Source organism: Phocoena sinus, chromosome 9 (assembly GCF_008692025.1).
Source record: "Phocoena sinus isolate mPhoSin1 chromosome 9, mPhoSin1.pri, whole genome shotgun sequence".
In the NCBI taxonomy this organism is placed as follows: Eukaryota; Metazoa; Chordata; class Mammalia; order Artiodactyla; family Phocoenidae; genus Phocoena; species Phocoena sinus.
In genome coordinates this window covers 32,099,061-32,122,935 of record NC_045771.1, presented here as the reverse complement: position 1 = coordinate 32,122,935, position 23,875 = coordinate 32,099,061, and the positions used below count along the sequence as shown (strand labels likewise).

General features: G+C 39.2%; 1 protein-coding gene across 4 annotated transcripts in view; it reads right to left on the bottom strand.

Annotated features, from left to right (window-relative positions):
• The window catches only part of CTTNBP2 (cortactin binding protein 2), a 175,428-nt gene that overhangs the window by 128,185 nt on the left and 23,368 nt on the right, over window positions 1–23,875 (bottom strand). For 3 of the 4 annotated variants that reach the window (XM_032643252.1, XM_032643249.1, XM_032643253.1), the window contains exon 2: window positions 14,423–14,530. In XM_032643252.1, coding sequence (XP_032499143.1) covers window positions 14,423–14,530 — 108 coding nt within the window. Of the gene's footprint in view, window positions 1–14,422; window positions 14,531–23,875 lie in introns of those variants that run through there. The other variant, XM_032643254.1, reaches the window with a different exon arrangement.

The window sequence follows — 23,875 nt, the reverse complement described above, 5'->3', positions numbered from 1 at the left end:
TGCTCCGCAACGGAAGAGGCCACAACAGTGAGAGGCCTGCATTCCGCAAAACAAAACAAAACAAAACCTCTTTCATTTATGCTTTAGGCCAATATACAAGCCTGCCTTGCATTATAATTAGTAGCCATTGCACAACTCTCTTCCACTACATTACACAGGAGAGTGGTTAGGAAGATGCACTTAGAGTCAGAAAGGCCTGGGTCCAAGTTTTGGCTCCACTCATCAGCTGTGTGACACAGAACACATTTCTTAACCACGAGCCTTAAAGTGAGATAACAGTACATCTCCTTCAAGGGAGACAGCTGAGGATTAAATGAGATAATCTACATAAAGTCCTAAATAGTATTTCTGGCAGATAGGGCTCAGTAAGTATCACTTTTCTGGAGTTTTTGAAACATTATCCCCAAATTCTTTGACCCTCCTCCCAGGTGGTCAGGTCTATGTCTCTTCCCCTTGAATCTGATTCCTGTGACTGCTCGACAGAATATAATGGAAAGTGACCTTGTGACCCAAACTTTAAGGCACTACAAGATTCTATTTCCTGTCCCCTAGGATGTTCACTGATTAATCCTAGCCACCTTGTGATGAGAAAGCCCAAGCAGCCCATGGAGAGGAACCCAAGCCCCCAGCACATAGTCTCCACTGATCTCCCAGCAGGCAGCGAGCACATGAGGGAGGCATCTTGAAGTAGATCCTCCAGCCACCCCCCTACCCTACTCCCATTGCCACGTGAGGTGCAGATGGTGAGCTGTCCCTAAAAAGCCCAGCCTCAACTGCAGACATGTGAGCAAAATCAATGATTGTTGTTCTTTAAAACCATTACATCTCCGGGTGGTTTGTAACACAGCAAGAGATGACAAAGCAGGAAAATGTTATTATCTTTGCATCCTTTCTCCTCTCCAGCAGACAGGATCATAGGTTAGGACCTTCTAGAGTGTTGATCACAAGATTCAGACACTTCTAGAGGGAAGATCCTCCCAAGGGATCTCTCTTTGTGAGGAAACACAGAACTCCCCGGGAAAATTCAATTTAACCTAAGAAAAACATGACCTTAGTCCTCATCTCCCCTAACCCCCACTAAAGTTGTGGCAGAACCCTAAGGAACTGAGGCTTCAATAAATATAAAGGGAGCTTTAAAAAAAAAAAAAAACCTCTATAAAGTCAGCGGTACAAGTAGCAGTACTGCTTTGTAATCTCAAGTAACCCAATGAATGCTATATAGGGGAGACTAACATCCACTTTGAAAAGCAAGAAATTCATGAAGCCACCACTTGCATCTAAGGAAAGCGCAGGAGACAGAGCATAGCAGCTGATGCACAAAGCGAAACAACTTCTCATGGGGAGTTGCACAAAATCTAGGGACACATAGTAGATAGGGACCAAACCAGAGAAACATGGTTATTTTCCTTTTATTTAATATATTACAGATGTTAATATTTTGCTAAGTTATTAGTATTCTTACTCTGACCCTATTTTTACATGATCTTCTATAACGGGTCTTAGAAAAATAACAGTTATGGTACATAATCAGCGCCTAGTACCTCTCCTTTGCTACACTTACCACAAACGGGACTTGTTAATCTCCTTTCCTAGACAATAAATTCCATGAGTACAGGAACTGGCTAGTTTACACTCTTTCCAGTGTCCAGCACAAGGCATGATAGAATACACTCAATAAATATTTGTTGGATGAATGTTGAAAGACTAGCACTAAAAAGGCTACTGGGAGAACTGGAGTTGATGCCTGAATTACTTAAGTACGATTCACATGGGGCATAAACACAATATCCTTATTAAAAAAAAAAAAAAAAAGGTTTATACCCTGACACTGAAATTGCTTTAGAAATAACTGGTTGCCGTCACAAGTTAGAAAATAATGCTCTATTATACTGGAAGAGTTCTTTTTATTCACAATCTCTTCTCCATCTATTCAAGTCCCTTTAATACTCAACAGCATTTCAGCTACATTTAGAGCCATAACCTAGAATTCAGAGTTTTACAGAACCCATACTTTAATAAATATCAATTTTAATTGCTTCCTCAGATAACTTCTCTCCCTTTTTCTGTCAATATACTTCCAAAAGTAGTTAACATAATGTCCCTTAGACACTGCATTTATCATATCCTTTCCTACCTCAGAGCCTACAGTTAATCTCAATAGGCAACTGTCTGACATTTAAACTTATTAAGTAAGAAGTTAATATATTAACAATTCCCGTTAAGGGTTTCTGACGTCCTTCCGTTAATTGTCCGACCTACCATTCCTTCAAAACAAACTCCCATCGTGTATTACCATTCCCCAAACAGGCACAAAATGCATGGATCTAACCAAGCAGAGATGATGGAAGGTTTCTTCTGAACTCCACCAGTGAGGTCTCACTATTTTGTCAAGACACTACAGAAGGAAGCCCAATGCACTTTTCAGAATGTCCATGAAAGATTTACCCCCCAGGCACTTATGGAGAGAGACACATTAATAGAAAATCATTGTCAACTCTAATTTTTAGGGATTATTTAGAGGCTTATTTAAAATAATCTAAAACTATTAGATTCCGTTGATTTAGCCTTTGTGAAAGGAAATCTAAACTTTTTAACAAGGACAATGATACATCTGTATTTTAATATATTAGTTATTAAGAATATTACACTCTTCACTGGTAGTGAACCTATCAATACCTGGCTGCATAATCCATCCTCATGAATTCCCTGCAACTTCTATTAATTGGAAAAAAAAAAATCAAAGGATTATATAACTCAAGGAAATCAGTACAACAGCCTTTCATGGAAACCAAACTAAATTCCTATTTAAAGGCTCAGTTTACCTCCTGCCGTTTTTTTCAGATGCAAATGAAAAAAGAAAAACAAGTTGATCAAATAGAGAAAAAAATATCAAAAAATGAAATGTAACTACAAGAGACAGATTGAACAATGACTGAAATGTGGGAAGATGATCAGGATAGAATTAGCAGTTCCTTAGCTACTGCATCCTTGTCTGTTTCAGAAATCTCCATTGCCTTAAATCTGGGTCATGCAGCATTCACACATGCTCCAGATGAGAATATCCTTATTACAGAACTTTTCTGTACTTGGTGTGATAATTAGTGAGAAGAAAACATTTCCCAAAAAATCAATGATGCTCTTCTATATTTTCATAATTGCCATTCAATAAGATCTTAGAAGTCTTGCCGCATTTACTTCTGTTTATAATTCCCTGCAGTCAATTGGGAGGGAACAGCACTTGATTAAACAGAAGACTTTCCAACAACAATTTCTGTGTAGTTTCAATTTCTGTGCAGCTTTTGATATTTACAATTGACTACAGGTGTGTGGGAAATGTTCTGGGAATTCACAGCATTCAAAGTAAGATAAAGATTCCATGAATGACAACTTCCAGCTCTAGGAAAATGATTAGTGTCATTCATGTTTCCTTTGAAGCAGAGGCATGGTGAGAGCCAAGGTTAGGAGTCAGAGAGAAAATGGCTTATTGATTCTCAGAGGCTGTTTCTCTATTCCTAAAGTGGGCAACTGTAACTGATCAAGCGATTTCATACAGATGACAGGAGATAATGTATGTGAAGTGCCCAGCACATAATGAAAACTCAATAACGTTAAGTCCCATTCCAGCCCCACGTCCTGCTCCAAATTCTGCCTGCTGGAAACTGCAGCAAACCTCAGGATTCCTTGGAAGCATGAGTCAAATGGAATTGACCCTTTTCTTGATTTTGGTTTGCCTACTGCCTAGACCACAATCATGGGGTGAAGGAAGGAGGTTGTAGAAAAGAAATTGTTTTCGTTTGAAAGGATTTTTTTTTGGTAATTTATTTTTATAGTGGAGTATATAGCTGATTTACAATGCTGTGTTTCTTTCTGGTGTACATCTCCTTGATTCACTTACAGAGAGAGACATCTATATATTCTTTTTCAGACTCTTACCAGTCTTATATTCTCTTCCGGTGATTACAGTGTGGTGAGCCGCGTTCTATGTGCTATACAATAGCTCCTTATCGATTACCTGTTTTCTCTATGGAAGGGTATGCCTGCTAATTTCCACCTCCTGGTCTATGCCTCACCCCCTCCCACCTTTCCCCTTTGGTAGCCACAAGTTTGTTTTCTAAATCTGTGATTCTGTTTCTGTTTTGTAAGTTAGTTCATTTGTATCGATTCCACCTATAAGTGATACCACATGATAGTTTGAAAGGATTGAACCACCTCCTTCCTCTTCACTTTTAGATGGCCAGGAACAAAGGTGGCTGTAAACAGAATGATTCATGCAAAGTTTAAAGCAATGCCACCGAAAATCAAAGATTTGACATAAAAAAGCGTATGCTGCCTAAGTAGGAAGATGTGGGAAACAGACTGACAAGCTGTAGGATAAGTATTTATAACGGTTCATAGGTCTGTTATCCCACCATTTCTATACACTTAAAACGTCACTTTTAAAAATAATTGACAGTACGCATTATCCTATTCCCAAAACACTTGAGAAATTTCCAAAATTGCTAAGCCCTCTTTTGGCGGGGGATTTTACTTTAGAACACGTTGTCTGGACAACACCTGACAAGTCATTTCTCTTCACTCAGGACCCATACAGCCACCACAGGAGGCCCCAGAAATGATGCTGACTCTACCTCTTTTCAGCCTGTGGTCTGATCGTTCAAAATATCCATCTGATTTCCTACCACTGCTTATTTTTCTGCCTGCCTTAGGGGCTGCAAGGATAAATTAGTAGCCTAGATTAGCGTTAGTTTCCATCTGGCCAATTCTGACTTGAGGAGTGAGAGTTCTACCCTAAGAAATAAGAAGCAATGCCCACTTTATTAGACAGGAAGCAGGTGACCAAGGTCTAGTCCTATAACTTTCAAAGTGTGAGGAGGAGAAAGTGCAGGGGAAAATATTTTCTACCAACACAGATTGAGATTCAAATGCAAATACTTTTTTCAAGCACCTATTATGTGCCAGGTCCTCTGCTAGGTGCTGTAGCATATGACCTTGTTTAATCCTTAGAATTCAGACAAACCTACGACTTGGCATGAAGGCCAGAGACATGTGCTACTAAAGCACCCACCCAACCCCATTTACCTAGGGATTTAAAGTCTTCCTTAAAGGCAGAAGAGCTGCAATGCCCAGACACCAGCACACAGATGGTCCTTTCCTTCTAACTTGGTGAGAATCAACCTATGCTGTGCATAAAAATCACTACTCAGGCCTGTATATACAAAACTATGTCTCATGTACTTTACTGGTAAGTTAAGAGCTTCCCAAGGGCTTACTATCTGCATTGTTTTAACCATTAAAACCTAATACCCATAGGAGATGCAACTCCACTTTAATACAGGTAAGGTGCCTAGTGCAGTGCCTGACACCAAGAGAAGACTCTGTCCACGGTCTGTTTTCCATGGAAGAATGTCATGAGAAGGGGTCGGGGCTGCTGCAGAGCTTGTCGGCTTTAGCATTTTATTTTTGTAAGGGGTAATTATGTGAGCATAAGCCCTGTAATGGTCCACTTAAAATAGGCCAACATAGATGTCCTGGAGCAGAACAAATTCCGACCGCGCTGAAATGTATTTTACATTCTTGCCAGGTCATCTTTAGCACTATGGGAAGCAATCTTCTGCTACTTTTCCCAACCCTCTGTGGAAAAGCTGAAAAGGCATTTGATTTTGTAACAGATAAGATTACTGTAAATTTCTAAGGACCTAAGTTATGAAAGAAGAGGTCTTTTAACCAAAATTTCATTTAATTTAAAAATCTAAGCTGAACTGAGGAGAACTGGATTGGGGGGAAAAAATACAACTGAAGAGAGAATTTTGCCTTTCAAAAAATTTCAAGTGGAGGAGTTACCTTATCCATCTTATCTTAGGTGCACAAGACCTTAACTAAAAACCATAATCAGCTCATCTTAAGCCTTTGAAGAAAAACACTGTTCATGGCTAAGTGACAAAAGTGATGAGTAAGCACATTTTCCATGCCCTCTTCAAGGGCAATATTTGGAAGCATCTGAGATATTCACATTTTTAAGACAACCACTGTGACCTTCTACCTCTTTACTATGGCTCTCCTACAAACTTTTGTCTGCCCAGCAGCTAGGGTGTTCTTTGTAATTTTTCCTTTGAAAGTGGTGATAAGCTAAAAATATTTACATTTAATAAATTAAACTTCTGATACAAAAAATAGAATACACTATAATTTTGCATTTTCTTAAAAGATGACTTTAACAGCACATCAAATCACTGGGATTCTCCAGCTTAAACACATCAACAGCTGACCACCTGAAGTAGGATGAAATCCAGCCTTTCCACAGCCTTCGCCCGCCAGCATGGTCTGGCCCCAGCCACCATCTGCATCTGATCTTGTGCCACTCTTGCTTGCTGTCTGGTTTCCTGAAGTTCCTATCAAGTATCAAGCTCCTTCCTCTCCAAGGGCTTTTGAATGTGCCACTCCCTTTGCCTGAACACCCTTCTTCCAACTGGGCTCAGGATATCCCTCCTTCAAGTCTCAGGGAGCGTCACTTCCACAGGGAAGTCTTTTCTGACCCAATATAAGCTACCCTGAATCTCGTTAACATTCTTTCCTTTTCTTTCATAATCATAATTTGTACTTAGATATTGTGTTTATTGGTTTAATGTCAATCTCTCCCACTAGACTCTAAGATCCATGAGAAAGAAAGCATACCCCTCGGTCACGACCCTCGAAGCCCAGGACATGTCTGCAGACAATAAACATCTGCTGAAGAAATGGATGCTGGATCCCCTCACCTTTCCCCACCCTGCCCAACTACATTTGAAATATGGGATATAGCCTTTCCTTTCTTATTTGTTCAACAACTACTTATATTTTGACTCAGAAGACTGAAAAGCAGAACCTGAAACCTCTTTTCTTCCCAAAGTAACCACAACCAAAGAGAAGGAGGGTAGAACTTCGGGTACTGCTTTAGACCCTTGTTTCTTCTTATAATCAAGATAGAATTAGTCATATATGTGGCAAAGGAAATTCCCACAAGAACCCATGACTTGTAGCTTAGCCACTGAGGGTTAAGATGAGATGGCTGAAATATTATCAGAATGCCTCAAAGGAACACCCTTTATTTTCAGATCACAGGGAACTAATTCTAAAGTAACGGTTAATTGAACTGACAGTCCCACAAATTATGATAATCTTCGAAGTGTACAAAAGTACATTCCTGGTTTCATACCATTTGTAACCGTGAACCTATCCTGCACCCAGTGTGGATCAAATGGTACATCACTGAGCTGGGAAACCTTCATCTTTAGTTTGTTCTCACAGATATCCTACTGATTTATTAATAATCAGGAAGAAAATGTTACTTGAGTGACGTCAGTTGCGTATTAAATGGTAGTGATAAACGCTTTGCTTTCATGGCATCATTACCTTTTTTTTTACCATATGATTTCATTTATATATTTTTTTTATTGAAGTGCCATTGCTGTACAATATTCTATAAGTACGATACAGTGATTCACAATCTTTAAAGGTTATACTCCATTTATAGTTATTACAAAATATTGACTATATCCCCCTGTTGTGTTGTACAATATATCCTTGTAGCTTATTTTATACCTAATAGCTTGTACCTCTTCATCCCCTACCCCTAATATTAAAAAGAAAGCAGCCTGATATTCTTCTATTTTTTTCCTTCACTAATAGCAAATGTTCAACAGGGAAAATATAGTCTCTCTGAAAAAATCAAAATTGATATTTCCTGTTTGCCCTACTAGACCAAATACAATGCTATTTAAAAATCATCAGGGGCTTCCCTGGTGGCGCAGTGGTTGAGAGTCCGCCTGCCGATGCAGGGGACACGGGTTCGTGCCCCGGTCTGGGAAGATCCCACATGCCGTGGAGCGGCTGGGCCCGTGAGCCATGGCTGCTGAGCCTGCGCGTCCGGAGCCTGTGCTCCACAACAGGAGAGGCCACAGCAGTGAGGGGCCCGCGTACTGCAAAAAAAAAAAAAAAAAAAAAAAAAAAAAAAAAAAAAAAAAATCATCAGCTATTGTATATTATGAAAAACTCATTCGCTTGCAGAAAAAACACAACGTCTGGTCAACTCTCTTCCTTTTTCTAGACGCAGAACAAAGGCGTTATCTCAGCAGACGGGGAAGAAAACAATTTATGTTTCACGAATTCAGCTCTGCTCAGCAAATTCATTCGTTAATTAAAATAAACAGCACAAAAAAGGGTACGTTTTGGTCAGTCAATTGCCTGCAATCATAGGAGAATTTTGAAATACAAAAGGCTGCGTGTTTTACTTAGCTGAAACCAGAATGTTATTCTTTTATCATTATTTAGCAGACAAGTCATAGGAGGAAAACCCTCACAATACTCTGTAGTATACGTGCAGCTGCTTTCAAAATGAGTGGAAACATTATTCTATTTAATGCTTTCATTTTATTTAAAAAGACTGACTTTGTTCTATGTAAAGTTTCCAGCACTGAGCCATACAGCCATAAAGGTTTTTGAATTTTAAAAATAAAACATTTAAGTTCTGCCTAAGAAGCTATAATGCAATTTTAAATAGGTGGCGTGTTTTGAAAGAGTCATGAAATTTGTTAAAATGGCATTTTCAGATTAATTTTTAGCTTTGAGAAAAAATATTTCACAGGAAAATCACTGTACCATAAAATATATTTGAATCATTAAAGTTCTTATATTTATTTCAGCATATTAGTTTTGAAAGTGGCATTTTCTTAACCAGTATTACTTTACAGCAGTGTTTCCCAAATGGGGGTGATCTGGAGACCTTTTTGGCTGTCACAACTAGGGAGGTGCTGCTGGCATCTAGTGAGCACAGAGGCCAGGGAGGCTACAAAGCATCCTGCAGTGCAGAAGATAGCCCCCTCCCTGCAACAACAGCAGCAACAAACACCTGGCCCCAAGTGTCAATCGTGCTGAGGGCGGAAAAACCCTGCTTTAAAACAAAACCGTTAAAAAAAATTTTTTTAATTGAGTTAGTTTTGAACCCAATGGAAAGGTCAGGTTTTCAAAAAGGAAGATATTCTAGGCAAAATACATACTGAGTCACCGCCTGAGAAAGTATAACTTAGGCCCAAATGACACTACTCAGAACAATTAATTTTAAATATATAAAGTCAAGATACAAGAATTTTCTAAATGGGAACAATCTTGGCATTGTAATAAAGCTCCAGTGACATTCAGTTCAAACTTTCTGTGCCTGGTACAAAGTAGGCACTTAACAAATATTTACTGAGGGAAGGAGAAAGAAGGATCTTCTTGTGCCATATCCCAGGACACTGTATACGGTAACATTACACCAAGATAATGGGCTGTATTAGGTTGTTAGGGGTCCTCTAAGCTCCTCCCTTCCTCCACAGCACTAGCATGTAGCCAGCCAGCGGGTGACATTTCCCAGCTTCCTATGCAGCTAGGTGCGTCCACAAAAGGTTCTCACCAATGCACATGTGTGCGCTGCTTACAGGAAGTTGCTTCTCCTTCATTTCCACCCTTGCCCCCACCCTTCACCGTAGGTTGGGATGTGGAGGTGGCATTGACCAAGTTTCAACCGTACAGAGGACGCTAATTCCCTAAGGAGAGCAATAAGCCACCTGGGTAGCTGAAGACCACTTGGCACAGAGCTGCCCCTCCAGCAGAGATCAATCATCTCCAGAATGGTATGTGAGAAATGAACTACCTATATAATCTATTATACTTTGGGTCTCTTTGTTGCAGCTGCTTGCACAAGTCAATTCTAAAATCTGATATCCCCTATGATACAAGGGCTACAAACGCTGTCTATCTGAGGAAATGTTAAACTGGCTAACTTCTTAAAGTTTCAGTGTGAATAAGACTTGAAAATCTGGATTATACGGTCACTCTATAGTGACTACTGGTTAGGATGAAGAACTGCCATGTCTGTTAATAGTGTTAATTCTCATTTATCTAATCCAAATGGAAAAAGAAGGCAAATCTGGAGCTACCTGCCCAAGGAATTCATTGTTTCAATGATATAATATTTACATAAACTCATGCTAATGATAGCAGGCTAGACCCTGTAAAAATGGAGGCTAAAACAATTTTAACTCTTAAAATTTTATAATTACAGCATTTTCATCTTCCTGCCTTTGTCTCCCCTTTGAGTAAGATGCTGGTAAAAATACTAGTAGCAAGAGAGAAAAGGGAGTGAGGGCCAGAGGATTCCACAAACTAAACACTGAGCATTGAAATAATGATTTCTGGATTAAGTTGTATATTCATATCTTGAACATTCAATTAAGCTTGATTCAGAAGCCTCTGTGTCTATCTTGGTTTTCAGAAAATATAGCTGCTTCTTGTTGCACACATTCTTTATTAAACTCCAAAGTATTTTCTAGATTTTATTTGATATAGAATATATTCATTCAACAATTTATTCCTACTTTATGTGAATGAGAGGAAAATCACTGAGAAACAAAATATTTCTTATGCGATGAAATTAAAACATATTACATTTAAGCAGCTTTATACAATTCAGATTTTCCATTAATATTGCCCTTTTTAAAATATAATTTCCCCCGATAAAAATTAATGTCTTAAATATTATATCTGCTATAAAGTCATAAACTTACTGAGAAATATTTTTACCTTAAACATCTGAAAACAGTAAAAGTACCAAAATATATATTCTAATTTCCTGACACCCTTCCCCCAAAATCATATTTATGGATTGTCCTGACAAGTCTACGGCCATTAATTCAATGATCTATGCAACTTTTCATGGTAACCTGACAATCAAGAGCATCAGGATAACACGATAAAAAAAGTAAAATAGCTTGGTCTGAAATATCTTTTTAAAGTTTCTAAAATTCTAAAGAATTTGAATGCCTCACAACAGAAATCATTTCTAAATTTTAATAAAATTCAGGGCACAAATTAGGCATCTTGTATCTCAAAAAAAAAATCACAATTTACATATTAAATTCAAAAATCTTTACTGAGAAAGTACTTTTGACTTTTTCTTGAAACAAAATGTATTTCTCCCAACTGAATACTGTTTACTAATTTAGATTTTGACTTTTAAGTTAGGAATAAGTTTATCTTATAATATGAAGTAAAAATAAAAGTTTCACATTCTCTCTCCTTCCCAATTTCTTTCTGGGGCACTAGCCAGTCACTAAATTATATTCTACTGTTAAAGGAAAAGGTAACTAAAGGACACATCTGGACCCAAGTAAATATTTCACTAGTTTCACCAGTGCCCCCAAGGGAATAGTCAATCAGTAAATCACCACAGTGAGTCTACCACAGCTGCGACAGGTATATGAAAATGACATTATTACCTACTCCTAAAAATGCAATGATCTAAACAAATCAATCACAATTCTCAATGTTAAAAAGGGACGAAAGGCTTTAAGAATCTCCAAACATGGGCTTCCCTGGTGGCGCAGTGGTTGAGAATCTGCCTGCTAATGCAGGGGACACGGGTTCGAGCCCTGGTCTGGGAGGATCCCACATGCCGCGGAGCAACTAGGCCCGTGAGCCACAACTACTGAGCCTGCGCGTCTGGAGCCTGTGCTCCGCAACAAGAGAGGCTGCGATAGTGAGAGGCCCGCGCACAGCGATGAAGAGGGGCCCCCACTTGCCACAACTAGAGAATGCCCTCGCACGGAAACGAAGACCCAACACAGCCATAAATAAATTAATTAATTAAAAATGCACAGTATTCCAAATTGTATAAAAATAAAATTAAAAAAAAAAAAAAAGAATCTCCAAACATGCCAAGTTCTGGCATGCCACATTTTCAACCTGAGAAGTCTCAATCTCTTTGGACTTCCTTATTGTTTGTTTGATTTCAATCTATAAATAAAAGAGACTGGTATCAGCCAGTGGTCCTCCACAGGGGCAGTACCCTAGATGTCTTGGAAATAAGCAAGAACAATTAGTTTTCACAGTGATTGGCACTTAGGGAGCAGGGCTAGGGGTCTGCTACACATTCAGGAACTGTCCCAAGTCCCCAGAATTTTCAAAGGTCCCTCTGCTCATTCCTTTCATTAGAACCTTCAGTATGACTATCTGAGCCTAAAGAGTAACTTCTTTCCACACATAAACAAGTTGTTTTAATTCAGTTTAAATGAACACTAAATTTTTCAACCATTCAACTGTCATGTAAATGTCTGCTTTTGTTGGGAACTTTACCAAGTGTCATTCACCATTTCAGAAAAATCATCTCACCAATAGTAAATCCGCTCCCTGTACCCAAGTCAATGACATGGCATGTGTGGATCAGGATTCTTTTGCAACGACTGCACTCATGTCAATGTTATGAGAATAGGTGGGAACAGCCATCTATTTTATCATGTCTTCCACTAGTCATGCCTGAGCAGTTATATGTTGAAACACCTAATATTTTATTATAAATCACTCTCCTGTTACTTTTTATCACAATTAGGGCAATGTATTGGTTATTATTAACATAGCCTACTTACATATGCAATTTTCCATACATTTCATTTCAGCATAGTAAAAGGGTAATACAAAGTATTTTATGAAAATGAAAAACTAGGTCTGATAGATATGCAAATCCTGAACTAGAATATCGCCTAAGGCTCCTTGCAGCTCCAACATGCTTTGATTCTATGAAAAACTTTCAGTTTGGCAAGCCCTGATCATTAGCAAGCCTTTACCTCTGCTCAAGTTTGAAAGTATCGCAATTAAGTAAAAATGAGAAATACATGTGGTTGCTAAGGTGCTACATAAAAACACAGACTCTGCTAAATGCTCCAACATTTGTGTGAGCAGAGGGAGATGCCACGGTGCTGATGCCTTTTACAGGCGAATAGAGAGGGACAGAGAAATACCTAAGGGAGAACTGAAGCCCTCACATCTCTTTGCTCCCAAGAAGCTACACTACTGGCCTCACAGGTGACTGCTGCCTTGTTCTCGCCTTGGGCTGAGGGTCACAGATCTGAGTGATGCACTGCCTTAGCCTGTCTTCCCCAAAGTTCATTCAAGAAAATATACACTGGCAAACAGTGCAAATGTCCCAAAAGTGAAACAGGAAGAATACCTCTCACTATCAAACTGTGCACAAGTCTACTTAGCAATTCTTATCCTTCAAAAATCAACACCCTCAATTCATCACAGGCATGGAGGTGGTATAATCACACTCCACTTTTTCTGAGCCATCGTTCTCTGTCATCAGATTGAAGAATGATTATTACCCCCACTATACCAATTTCCAGGTTACGAAAATGTACTTAACTCATTATTTCAGGAACTGTTGCCCCTTGCCCCACTGGATTCTCAGCGCGTCCACCGTTACCTCTTTCCCCACCATATTAGCACCCGTAGGGGCAACCTTGTTTTTACTGATACATTCCACAGAGTTTCACTTGTTAAAATAAACTCCCGAAGACAAAGTTTGAGGAAATATTCCCTGGTGAAAAAAATAAATCCATACTTCCTGTGTAATAAATATATCCCTCTCGGTCAAATGACCAAGAGTCAGGAAACACCTGATTACATACAAAGTATTAAATATAAAAGAGGAAAATAAAACCTTAAGTTTGGCTCACATACCAAAACAAGCGCAATCTTGCGAGTGACCAGTTAAGCTTTCTTTTTTTTTTTTTGCGGTACGCGGGCCTCTCACTGTTGTGGCCTCTCCCGTTGCGGAGCACAGGCTCCGGACACGCAGGCTCAGCAGCCATGGCTCACGGGCCCAGCCGCTCCGCGGCATGTGGGATCTTCCCGGACCGGAGCACGAACCCGTGTTCCCTGCATTGGCAGGCGGACTCTCAACCACTGCGCCACCAGGGAAGCCCTAAGCTTTCTTGATGTAGAATTTTCTAACATAATTTTTAAGGAAACAAAACTTTACTGAGGTATTCTAATATACTGGAAGATAATTCTTTGCAAATTATGGAAAGTTAAAAATTACTGTAAGATCAGATGAAAAAAGTAATAAAACTATTCGAAGATACATTATGTACATATAAACATTTAGTTTTTAACTCAAGAGTCTCTGAAAATAAGAAATCATAATTTATACATGAAGGAAAAAAACCTCTATTTTCAGCAATTTCTTTTATAAATGATTCTCTTAGTTTTTCCTCACTGGCCTCACATATGTTTAGGATACCAAGCTACCAATTTTTTGAGAACTTGTGTCTTTAACCAAATACATATGGGAAACATAAAAGGATTTCAGAAGCAATACAGCTTAATTCTCAAGTTCCTCAAATTAAACGGTTTAGAATCATTCCCCCTCCTTTCAATGACCATCTGACCTCAGTGTGTGTTTGGGCTTATCAAGGTTATGGGTTGGTATCTGGGGTAAGGGGCACATTTTAACCGGATGTAACATTTTAAATCTACATGACTCAAAAATTAAGAAGCAGCAGCTTTGCCACTGGCCATTTGAGAAAAGAAAATGATATAGAAATGGGACTCGGCCCTAGAAGGTTCTTACCCGCAGGGCCTCGATGACGAGGTCTCTGGCCTCCAGCTCCCCTTCCATCACGCTGAGGAGCATCCGAAGCTCTGATTTACTGAGGTTGTCCACATCGAAGTCTTTTTTCTGTAACACAAATTTTAAAACATGAAGAAACTTCCTAAAGGTGTGCAATGGACCATTTTTATCCCAGTGGCTCAGCAAACCCGAGGGGCCCCGTTTGGCAGCAATCCACGGTCTGACCTTCTAGGAGGAGAGGTAAGAACCACAGTGCCAATATCCCAAATCTCTCCACTAAGGAGATCTATTTTCCTAGCCTGCCTCCCCACCCAGCTGCAGGATCTCTTTAAATTATACCATGCAATACAAATTTAAAGTCCCTGGAGTTTGTATCAAAACAGGCCCAGTGTGTGTTGGGGAGAAGTTGCAAAGGTAGCAAAGAGAGCACGAACGTATTGCTCGAAGGGCCCCAACATAAAGGCTCCTGTGAGGTTATTATAAATTCCAAGACTTCCAATAATAACAGGTCATGTTTATAAAACACTGCAGCAGAGGCCACCAGCTAGCAGCCTACAGCCAAATCTGGCCCACAGATGTGTGTTACTTGGGCCACAAAGTGTTTTGTTTTATTCAGTCAGTGCTAAGAAAATCTAAAGATGTCACCCAAAGATCCAGATCGCTGGCTTCCCCTCAAAATTCAGATGACCGGGTAACCCCAGATTCACATTCCCACAGGGTAATAATCCGTAGAGCCAAGTAGCAGCTGCCCCTTTAGAAGAAGCATGCTCTGTGCTACCCGCAACCAAACACACACACGCACACGTAGTGTGCTTGTAAGAGGCCTGGCCTGCCACCCACATGCAGTCATCTGGGCCTGTGGTCAGGCAAGTCTGGTTCCCAACTCTCTTGTCTCCAACTCTGCCCTCTTTCCTCACAACAACTTTTACAAGCAGGTCTCCTGATAGCCATCTTATAGATGAAGCTGAGAGATGACGGGTTAGCGTGCTCACAGCCGGGCCTGGGTGAGTCCACAGCCCCAGCTTCCTCTACAGCACACAGCCCACTTCTCCCTTCCGTGGAGACTCATTTGACAAACCCAGTCACCATCAGAGGGAGGGGAGCACACGTTCATCCCCAAACGTCTCAGGACACCTGACCTCAGAAGCCAGTCTTCAGGACGTTTCCGAACATGCCTTCGCATCTGCCTAGCACCCAGTGGTTTCCAAAGAACTCTCAAAGAACCAAATCTAACCTATAAAATAGGTATCATCCCCTCTATTTTTCGGATGAGGAAACCCCAACTCAGGAGTCGGAAAATGCACGCAGTTCACACAACCAGGAAATGGCAAAACTGCAACCAAGTACTGTGATTTGTCTGCACACTTTGTCAGCACAGTGCCAACATTCTAGAGATGAAAACAGTGCTATTCTATCAATGATCCAATGAGAACTAGTTTAGCACCTATGTATCTGACACCGTACTATCATTGTGATGACACAGAAGTAAACATAGCAAAGCCCATAAGCGATTCCAGGGACTTCCAAACAGGTATGGCCAGAACTGGTCACTTCTCAGTTTCCAAAGAATCTTCTGGAAGAAGATGATGGTATAAAGGGGAAAGAGACCAGAGCTAGCTGGCTCTCTGAAGAAAGATTTTCAAAGGATCTTCCTCTTAAAACTGTTTCTTTTCGCACATACATTCAACAGAGCGGTTATTTGTAAAGGCAGGGGCTAAGGATGGAAAAAAAAGAAAAAAACCTATAGCAAGCCTACAGGATGGATAGTTCTGGGAGACCCTTGTTTGGAAGGTTAACTTATGGATGTTCTGTGAATAGTAAAGTCCGATATACTAGGGCTTAAATTCTGCTCCTATTCATACTTATTTCACGTAAGTCTTATAACCCAGTTCTTTTCAAATTCAGGCATAAGAATCACCTGGAGATTAACAATCTGTTAACACAGATTGCTGGGCTCCCTCCTTGAAGTTTGATTCTGAGGTAGGGCCGTGAATTTGCCTTTCTGTGTGCTCCCGCTGCTGTTGGTGGTTCTGGTCCAAAGACGATACTTGGAGAAGCATTCTGTAACTTATCTGAGTCTGTTTTCTCATCTACATAAAAGAAATCCCAACATCTATCCCACAAAGTTCCTGTGAGGATTAAACAAGAACTTATCAATGACATGCACGCCCATGTTCACAGCAGCACTATTCACAACAGCCAAGACATCGAAACAACCTAAATGTCCATCGACAGATGAATGGATAAAGATGTGGTACATATATACAATGGAATGCTACTCAGCCATAAAAAAGAATGAAATAATGCCATCTGCAGCAATATGGATGCAACTAGAGATCATCATACTAAGTGAAGTCAGAAAGAGGAAGACAATATGATATCACTTATACGTGGAATCTAAACTATGACACAAATGAACCTATCTACGAAACAGAAACAGACTCACGGACACAGAGAACACACTTGAGGTTGCCAAGCGCAAGGGGGTTGGGGTAGGGATGGAGTGGGATTTTGGGATTAGCAGATGTGAGCTATTATATATAGGATGAATAAACAACAAGGTCCTACTGTATATGTATAGCTCAGAGAACTATATTCAGTATCTTATGAAAAAACATAATGGAAAAGAATATAACAAAAGAATGTATATACATATATATGTATATATATGTATGTACGTACATATGTATGTATAACTGAATCACTTTGCTGTATAGCAGAAATTAACATAACACGGTAAATCAACTATACTTCGATTAAAAAAAAAGAACATGTCAATGAAGTACTAAATAAAGGCAGGTGACTGTTATTATTAAAGCTGAGAGCACCCAGATGTTTTATGTAGGGAGGAGGGCTATTGGCTATGAGCCTATTTCTTTGAAAATCTATCAGCCCAAGTCCAATAAACTCAGTTTATTGACTATGATGAAAGACTCTTTTATCCTGGTTTTTCCCCACTGAGATGGGAGAGTTAGATGCAATTCTATGTGCATTAGATGGTAACATTTTATTAATGCTACTGCTGGTGGTTCTAAAGATTTTAATTAATTGTACATTTTATTGTCCTTGTTTCCCTGAAGCTTTCCAAGCAAAGCACTCCATTTTAAAAACTAATAAATTATGGAAGACATTGCCAAGATTCTGATTCACATTAGACTCAGGAGAGCTTGCTCTGGTTCCATCATCATCAACATCACAACATGTGACCGGCAACCAACACGTCTATTTTTTAATACATCACCGTCAATAAAAAGGAAAATTCATTAAAGAAACACTGTTACAAGGATTCTTGCTAAACCATAAATTATGTTACAGAGAGTGTTAAAAAAATATGTCTCCCATCAAAATATATTAAGTGATGTATTATTTTAAACATTGAGTGCATCTGTCTGCCTGCTTCTCTCTCCCCTGCGTCTCACCCCCACTTCCTCACTAAAGACACTTCTAATGCTGGCCTTCAATCATAAAAATATTATAAGAATATTTTCAAAGGGTCATTCTCCAATACTTGATGTTTTCATTCCCTATTCCGGCAAAACTGGATAGAAGAAAGTACATGAATTATGTTACAGGTCTTAGGACTCTCAGTATTTTACAAATAAATTCAAAACATTTTGGTAGTTTTAGAAAAATAAAGAAGCTCAGAAGCAAAAATCCCATTAAAAAAACTATTATTGTTTCATATTAAGCATCATTTATCTGACCTGATGCACTTATAGTGCAAAAGTACTTAGATATAGAAAAAGCAATTATTCAAGTTTCTTGGTTTAAGAGCAAAAAAATTATTCTAACTTGTATAATTTTTAAACCACTTCAAGGTAGAATTGACATTAAAATGCTGTACATTTTTAATGTATATAATTTGATGAGTTTGAAGATAAGCATATATACCCGGGAAAGCTTCACCACAATCTATGCCATAAATAAATCCATCACCTACAAAAGTTTCCTCTCATTTTTTTGTGATAAATCATGTAATATTTTAAAAGACTAACTTGATAACCGAATTTTCAAAAGAAGAGACAAGACCGGATAGATCTAAATGCCACGCTCATATAAAAAATTGGGATCTCCATAAAGGCACCTAAGCCAACATGACACCCATGCCTCCCCACCCCCAAAAAAACCAAAGCAGACATGTTGAGACTAAGCTTTATAACTACTGCAACAGCTTTTCCTAATTAACAGAGAAAAATCCAAATCTCATTTTTTAGTGATGGCAAGGCACTCAGAAAATAAAGGGAAAAAGAGAAACTGGTAGATTTCAACTCCACAGGCCACTCCCCTGCCTGTCAATGTTTGACGTCTGCCAGGAAAAGTACTCTAGGAAAAGCACTTCTTAACACCTATTTTTAAAAATCTGGCACAGGCAGCTTAAACTAATCCAGAGTCTGGCCATCAGATAGAAAGACTTCTTTGGGGCATATATACAGGAAAGAGGAGACACAACCTCAAACTCTTCCTGTTCAACACAGCAGTCTGCAACAGCTCTGAATTATGCGGAGCAGGTGTGGGGATGGCATTCTTCTGGATATTCTCCTATAGGCTCGGAGAGAGGGAGGGAAAGGGAGGAAGATGACAAAATAGAACCTGGCTGAACTGTCATCTTAAATTGCCAACTGAACATAGGCCAATACCAAGTTTCCTCCACTATCACTCTCCTCCCACTCTTCCTGAAAGAAACAAATCTAAAATACTTGGTTTATGTAGGGAATTCGACAGTCACAGCCAAAAAGCACCAGTAGACCCTTACCTGTATCCTTTAGGAATTAATGGGGTGAGCACATTGATGGGTACCATAAAAGCCTTCAGGAGTTATTATGAGTCACAGTGGCAGAAGTGTCCCTCAGATCTTTGCCCAAACACATCAGCTATGGTGAAAATCTAGTGACCAGACACAAAGCCGAACATGTTCTCTGGCTTCTCTCACAGACACCCAGAGCATCTCCTCCAGTTTCAAATCTAGTGGGTTGTGCCTACATTTGATCAATGAATTTACAAGGGAGGGAGGAGGGGTACCTGAGAAAGCAGATGGACTGAAAGAACCTTATTTCATCTCTTTGGACCTCCGGTTTCTCAGTGGTAAGAAGAGAATGTTGTACTAAGTGATCTTTAAAGTCTCTTCCAGACACCAAATGTCCTGATTTCACATACCATCAGAGTAACTGGATTACTGGACTGACGAAATTTAGGTCATTCGTTGAAGCCTTTGAGAAATATTTGAAGAAAATTGATTTTGCCTCTTTACTCAGAAGTAACAGAAATGTATTTTCCTCCCAGTTTAATAGTGGGTACTAATAATAATGCATTTAGAACTTCCTGTGTAGGCAAGATTTATGCTTTGGGAATGAATAAAAAAGGCTGTAAGGAAGGGAAAAGCAATGAAACTCATCTTGAGACTAAGGAGAAAAAGCAAAATTTGAACACTATCATTAACGTGAAAAAATTAAAAAGAACCCTTACATTATTTTTAAAATGTGAATTTGGCCAGTTATAAGGATTTTCACGATGAAAAGTATGTGTTTCCATGGTCTCAACCTATTTCAAACTATTTCTGCAGTTATGTCTTGCTTTGAGATTATTCCTCCTGATTTCTCTCTACAGGGAGGTAAGAGTTTTCCTGCCCAGGGCTGCATACCTCTAATTTCGTTCTTCCTAATAATCCTCCTTTCTCCTCTAATTCATCTGAATCCCATTTTCTTCAGGACACAGCTCGAATCTCACTTCCTTATGTCTTTCCAGACACATAGATCTCTCGTTTTCTCAGTTGAATCTTACAGTCGGTTCTATTCGTTGATTTACAATTAATCATGCCCTGCCTTGTGTATTTCCTCACTATATTAAACTTACTTATCCATATTTACTCTATTTTCTCACCTCTACTAGAAGTGTCAGGACAGCAAGAGTATTACATCTTTACATGATTTTACCTAACATATATGCCTCCCGCTTTTGGTGTGAAAATGCCTCTTTCACTCAGTATAACAACACAAACCATGTAAATGATGTGTAAATGTATATACTGGTCTTACTTAGATACAATGTTATGGCCCACTCTGGGGGCAACTAAGTAACCGATCAATCATTTTCATTCATTTTTCAAAAACCATTTACAGTAACCTAAAGTAGGGCAACTTGGCGTGTGCCTTTAAAGCCACATGCTGAGAACTTGGGATCAACTCTCCATGGCCATGCACCTCAAATCAACCATGCCACCCCCACCCGGGGTCTGTCACGCAAGACAAGCAACTCAGTGCATTAGAAGGAAGTAAAACCAACAAGTAAACAGACTGTCAGGAAGGAAACCTGGTAATAGATGTAATTAATTTCAAGTTCGAGAAAATGGGAATGAAAAGCACAAAGGTGGCTCAGTTAGGGGCGGTAGCCTCTGGTAATTAAGTGCAGCTACCTCCCGTTTCCTCCTTTTAGATCTCCTCTCAGCCTCCATTTTTACTTTGGAGAAAAAAAAGGACCACATCTCAGATAAAGCAAATGTCTATTTCCAGCGTGACTCAGTTTTTCAATGTTAACACCACCCCTATGTGGGACATGGATCATTTTCAAGTGTGAGCTGGCACCCAGATCCAGTAATTGTCCTTTAAGGAGCTTAGAATGCATTGAAGACTATCACTTCAATTATCTGCAGGTGGCAAAGGTCAGCACGCTGATTTTCAAGCGAAGAGCTGAGACATGAGCGACTAAATGATCTTCCTACATTTACAAGGCCCTTCTGTAGAAGAACTCAGGCCTTTGGCATTACCTTGTTGCCTTTTCAATGAAATATAAAAATGTCAAAACCAAATCATTTGCAAACAAGTGTCCATTCCACGTAACAATGTGGGCTCTACTGCACTTACTATAATAACATTTTAAATCCATGTTCAACCTATTTGGTTATTTACTAACAATTTATTCCAAGACAACAATTTTTTTCTCTTAAACCAGGATTTCTACATGGATGGCACCACACTGTACACAGCATTAATAATATGATCTCATTATTTTGTGCAAGTTATTTTAAGAAATTAAAGTAAAAATTTTTAAATCCTCTGCTTTCAATGTCCTCATTATCATCATCTCTCTTGTAACTGTTCTCCATTTCTTTACCTAATCATCAAAGACGAGTTTCCTTTTCCCTGTTATATTAGTCCTGCAAAGGAGCTCCAACAGAGAAGAATACAATCAAGTGCATTCAAATAAAGCCTCCTTCTAAAGCAATAATCAGACGGTGCTTAGGTGGTAAAGTATGCAGGGGCAGAAGGGAGAGAAACTATCCATCCTTCCGGGGCACCTTCAAAGCTGAAATCTAGTCCCACGTTTCTAGACATATGCAGACTATTGCAAACCTCCTTCCTGCCCAATCTTTCCTTCTACTTCCTTTTCCTGTTTCCAAACTTCCCTGCATCTCCCTCTTGATCCCCTCTCAACCATCCCCTCCTCCACACCCCAGTGGGTGATTTGGCCTTGACTCTATTGTTAGAAGAATTCGGGATGGGAGGGGTGCAATTTCCATCCCTCCACCTGCGCATCCCCAGCCTCAACCATTGTTTTGAAGAGGGAAAATTTAAAGGGAAAACTAACCATGCTGGAAATTAAGTTAAAATTTTAAAAAAAAGAAAATCTGTGAAGTATCTGAAATATCATTGAGCAAAGCAGCTTAGAAGGGGACAATATAAAAATGAAAACCCAAAACCATAAGAATCAGGGTCATTGTGCTCAAACGAGAAGAGCCCTCTAACCTCTATAATGTTAATTACTACAAACTTCAGGACAACAGTTTCATCACCATCTAGTAACACATGAAGTAAAATTTCTAGTTAGCCAATCAACATTAAGAATTATGACACAGCCTCTTGGTGAGTGTTCATTTTCTTCATTCAATAAATATTGGTGGAACATCTACAATGTGCCTGGAGCTGTGCTAAGAAACCTTAGCTTTTACAAATGAAACCCACACTGCTCTTCTTGAAAGATGAGGCTGCTCTCTCCCAGCCAGGGCCTTGCTGTGCATATGATCAACAGCAGATACTTGTAAATGGCTAAGTACTAAGTCTGTGAACCATTTTCTCACCTCATAAAGTTATGTGAAACACAGGAGGATAAAACCAACTGGCAGTCTAGCCTAGGCATGTATTCAATCATAGAGGAGGACAAATATTTTCTCTAAACAAAATTGCTCCTGTGGGAAATATAACAGTGACAGCAACAACGATAATAAAGTCCAAAAAACAGACGCAAACCTAAATATATAACCTATTTAAGAATAAACAAAGTAAGAAGCATCATGATAAACTGTTATATTCTGATCTTTGGGGAATATTTTTGTCTATTTCTTCAACCTTTAAGCAGTTTTTCTAAAGCACATACTTGAGACTGAAACTTCTATGCTCATCTTTGCCCTAGGCCCCCTCTCAAGGAACCCTAGAAACCCACCACACCTGTACACAGCTACCTGCAGTCTCTCCCTGCCCAAGTCCTCCATCCTTCTGTGGAATGTCTCCAGATCCTTCCACTAGGAATCCTGCCTGTGACTCTTCTTCTCCAGACTCCTAATGCAAATTTTTTGTGCCTCTCATGACACCATGGTCTTTGATTTGACTCCTTGGTGCATGTGAGGTTCTAGCACTGAAATGTTTTACTTTAGGACAGCAAAGATGTTACAATGTCTCCACTTCAGTATGTATTTGGTAATGTGTGTTAAATCTACAATATTTCTTACCTAAGTTATACTGTGAAACTTTCAATACTCTATAGCTGCCACATAACTAATTTTTTAAAGAAATTTTAGCAAAATTGGCTAAAAAGTTTCTTTTTATTGCATTTACGTTCAGTACTGTCACCTGGAAACACAATTTTCAAGGTGCCAGCTGCTAATTTGTTTAACATCACTATTGTGCATTTTTAACAAAATAGTTATCCAGGTTTTTTCTTGTCACTATCACCATGACAACAAAATTTATATCTACTTTTTGTATATTAGTTGCTCCAGAAAAGCCCAGAATGACAAGAATGTTGGTCTGCTTCCCAAACATAGTTCTAAAAAGATCTACATTTTCCTTTCACTCTTAAATTCTTTGGTGACAATAAAAAGCTGGAAGATTTCTGTTTTCCATAGTGCCTTATCCATTAGGACGTATTTTCAGAGTAGACATAGCAATATAGTCTAAGAGTCATCACATTTGGCTAAGGCGCTGAAAATAACCCAGGTCTCTGGCATGGTTCACAGCAAAGACTATTAATATGACCCTATTGAATAATGTAGCTGTTACCTTAGCCTTATACTTGGGATGCTTTCAGGATTTAAGCAGCTAAGAACAAGGACCACAAACTAAATTTAAAGCACTCCACTGAAAATCATATTAAGCTGAAAACTATAAATTAAACTTGTCTCTAAGCAACAATCTAAATAGTCAAAACTTAGTGAAAACATTCACTTTCGAAAATAGCCTACTG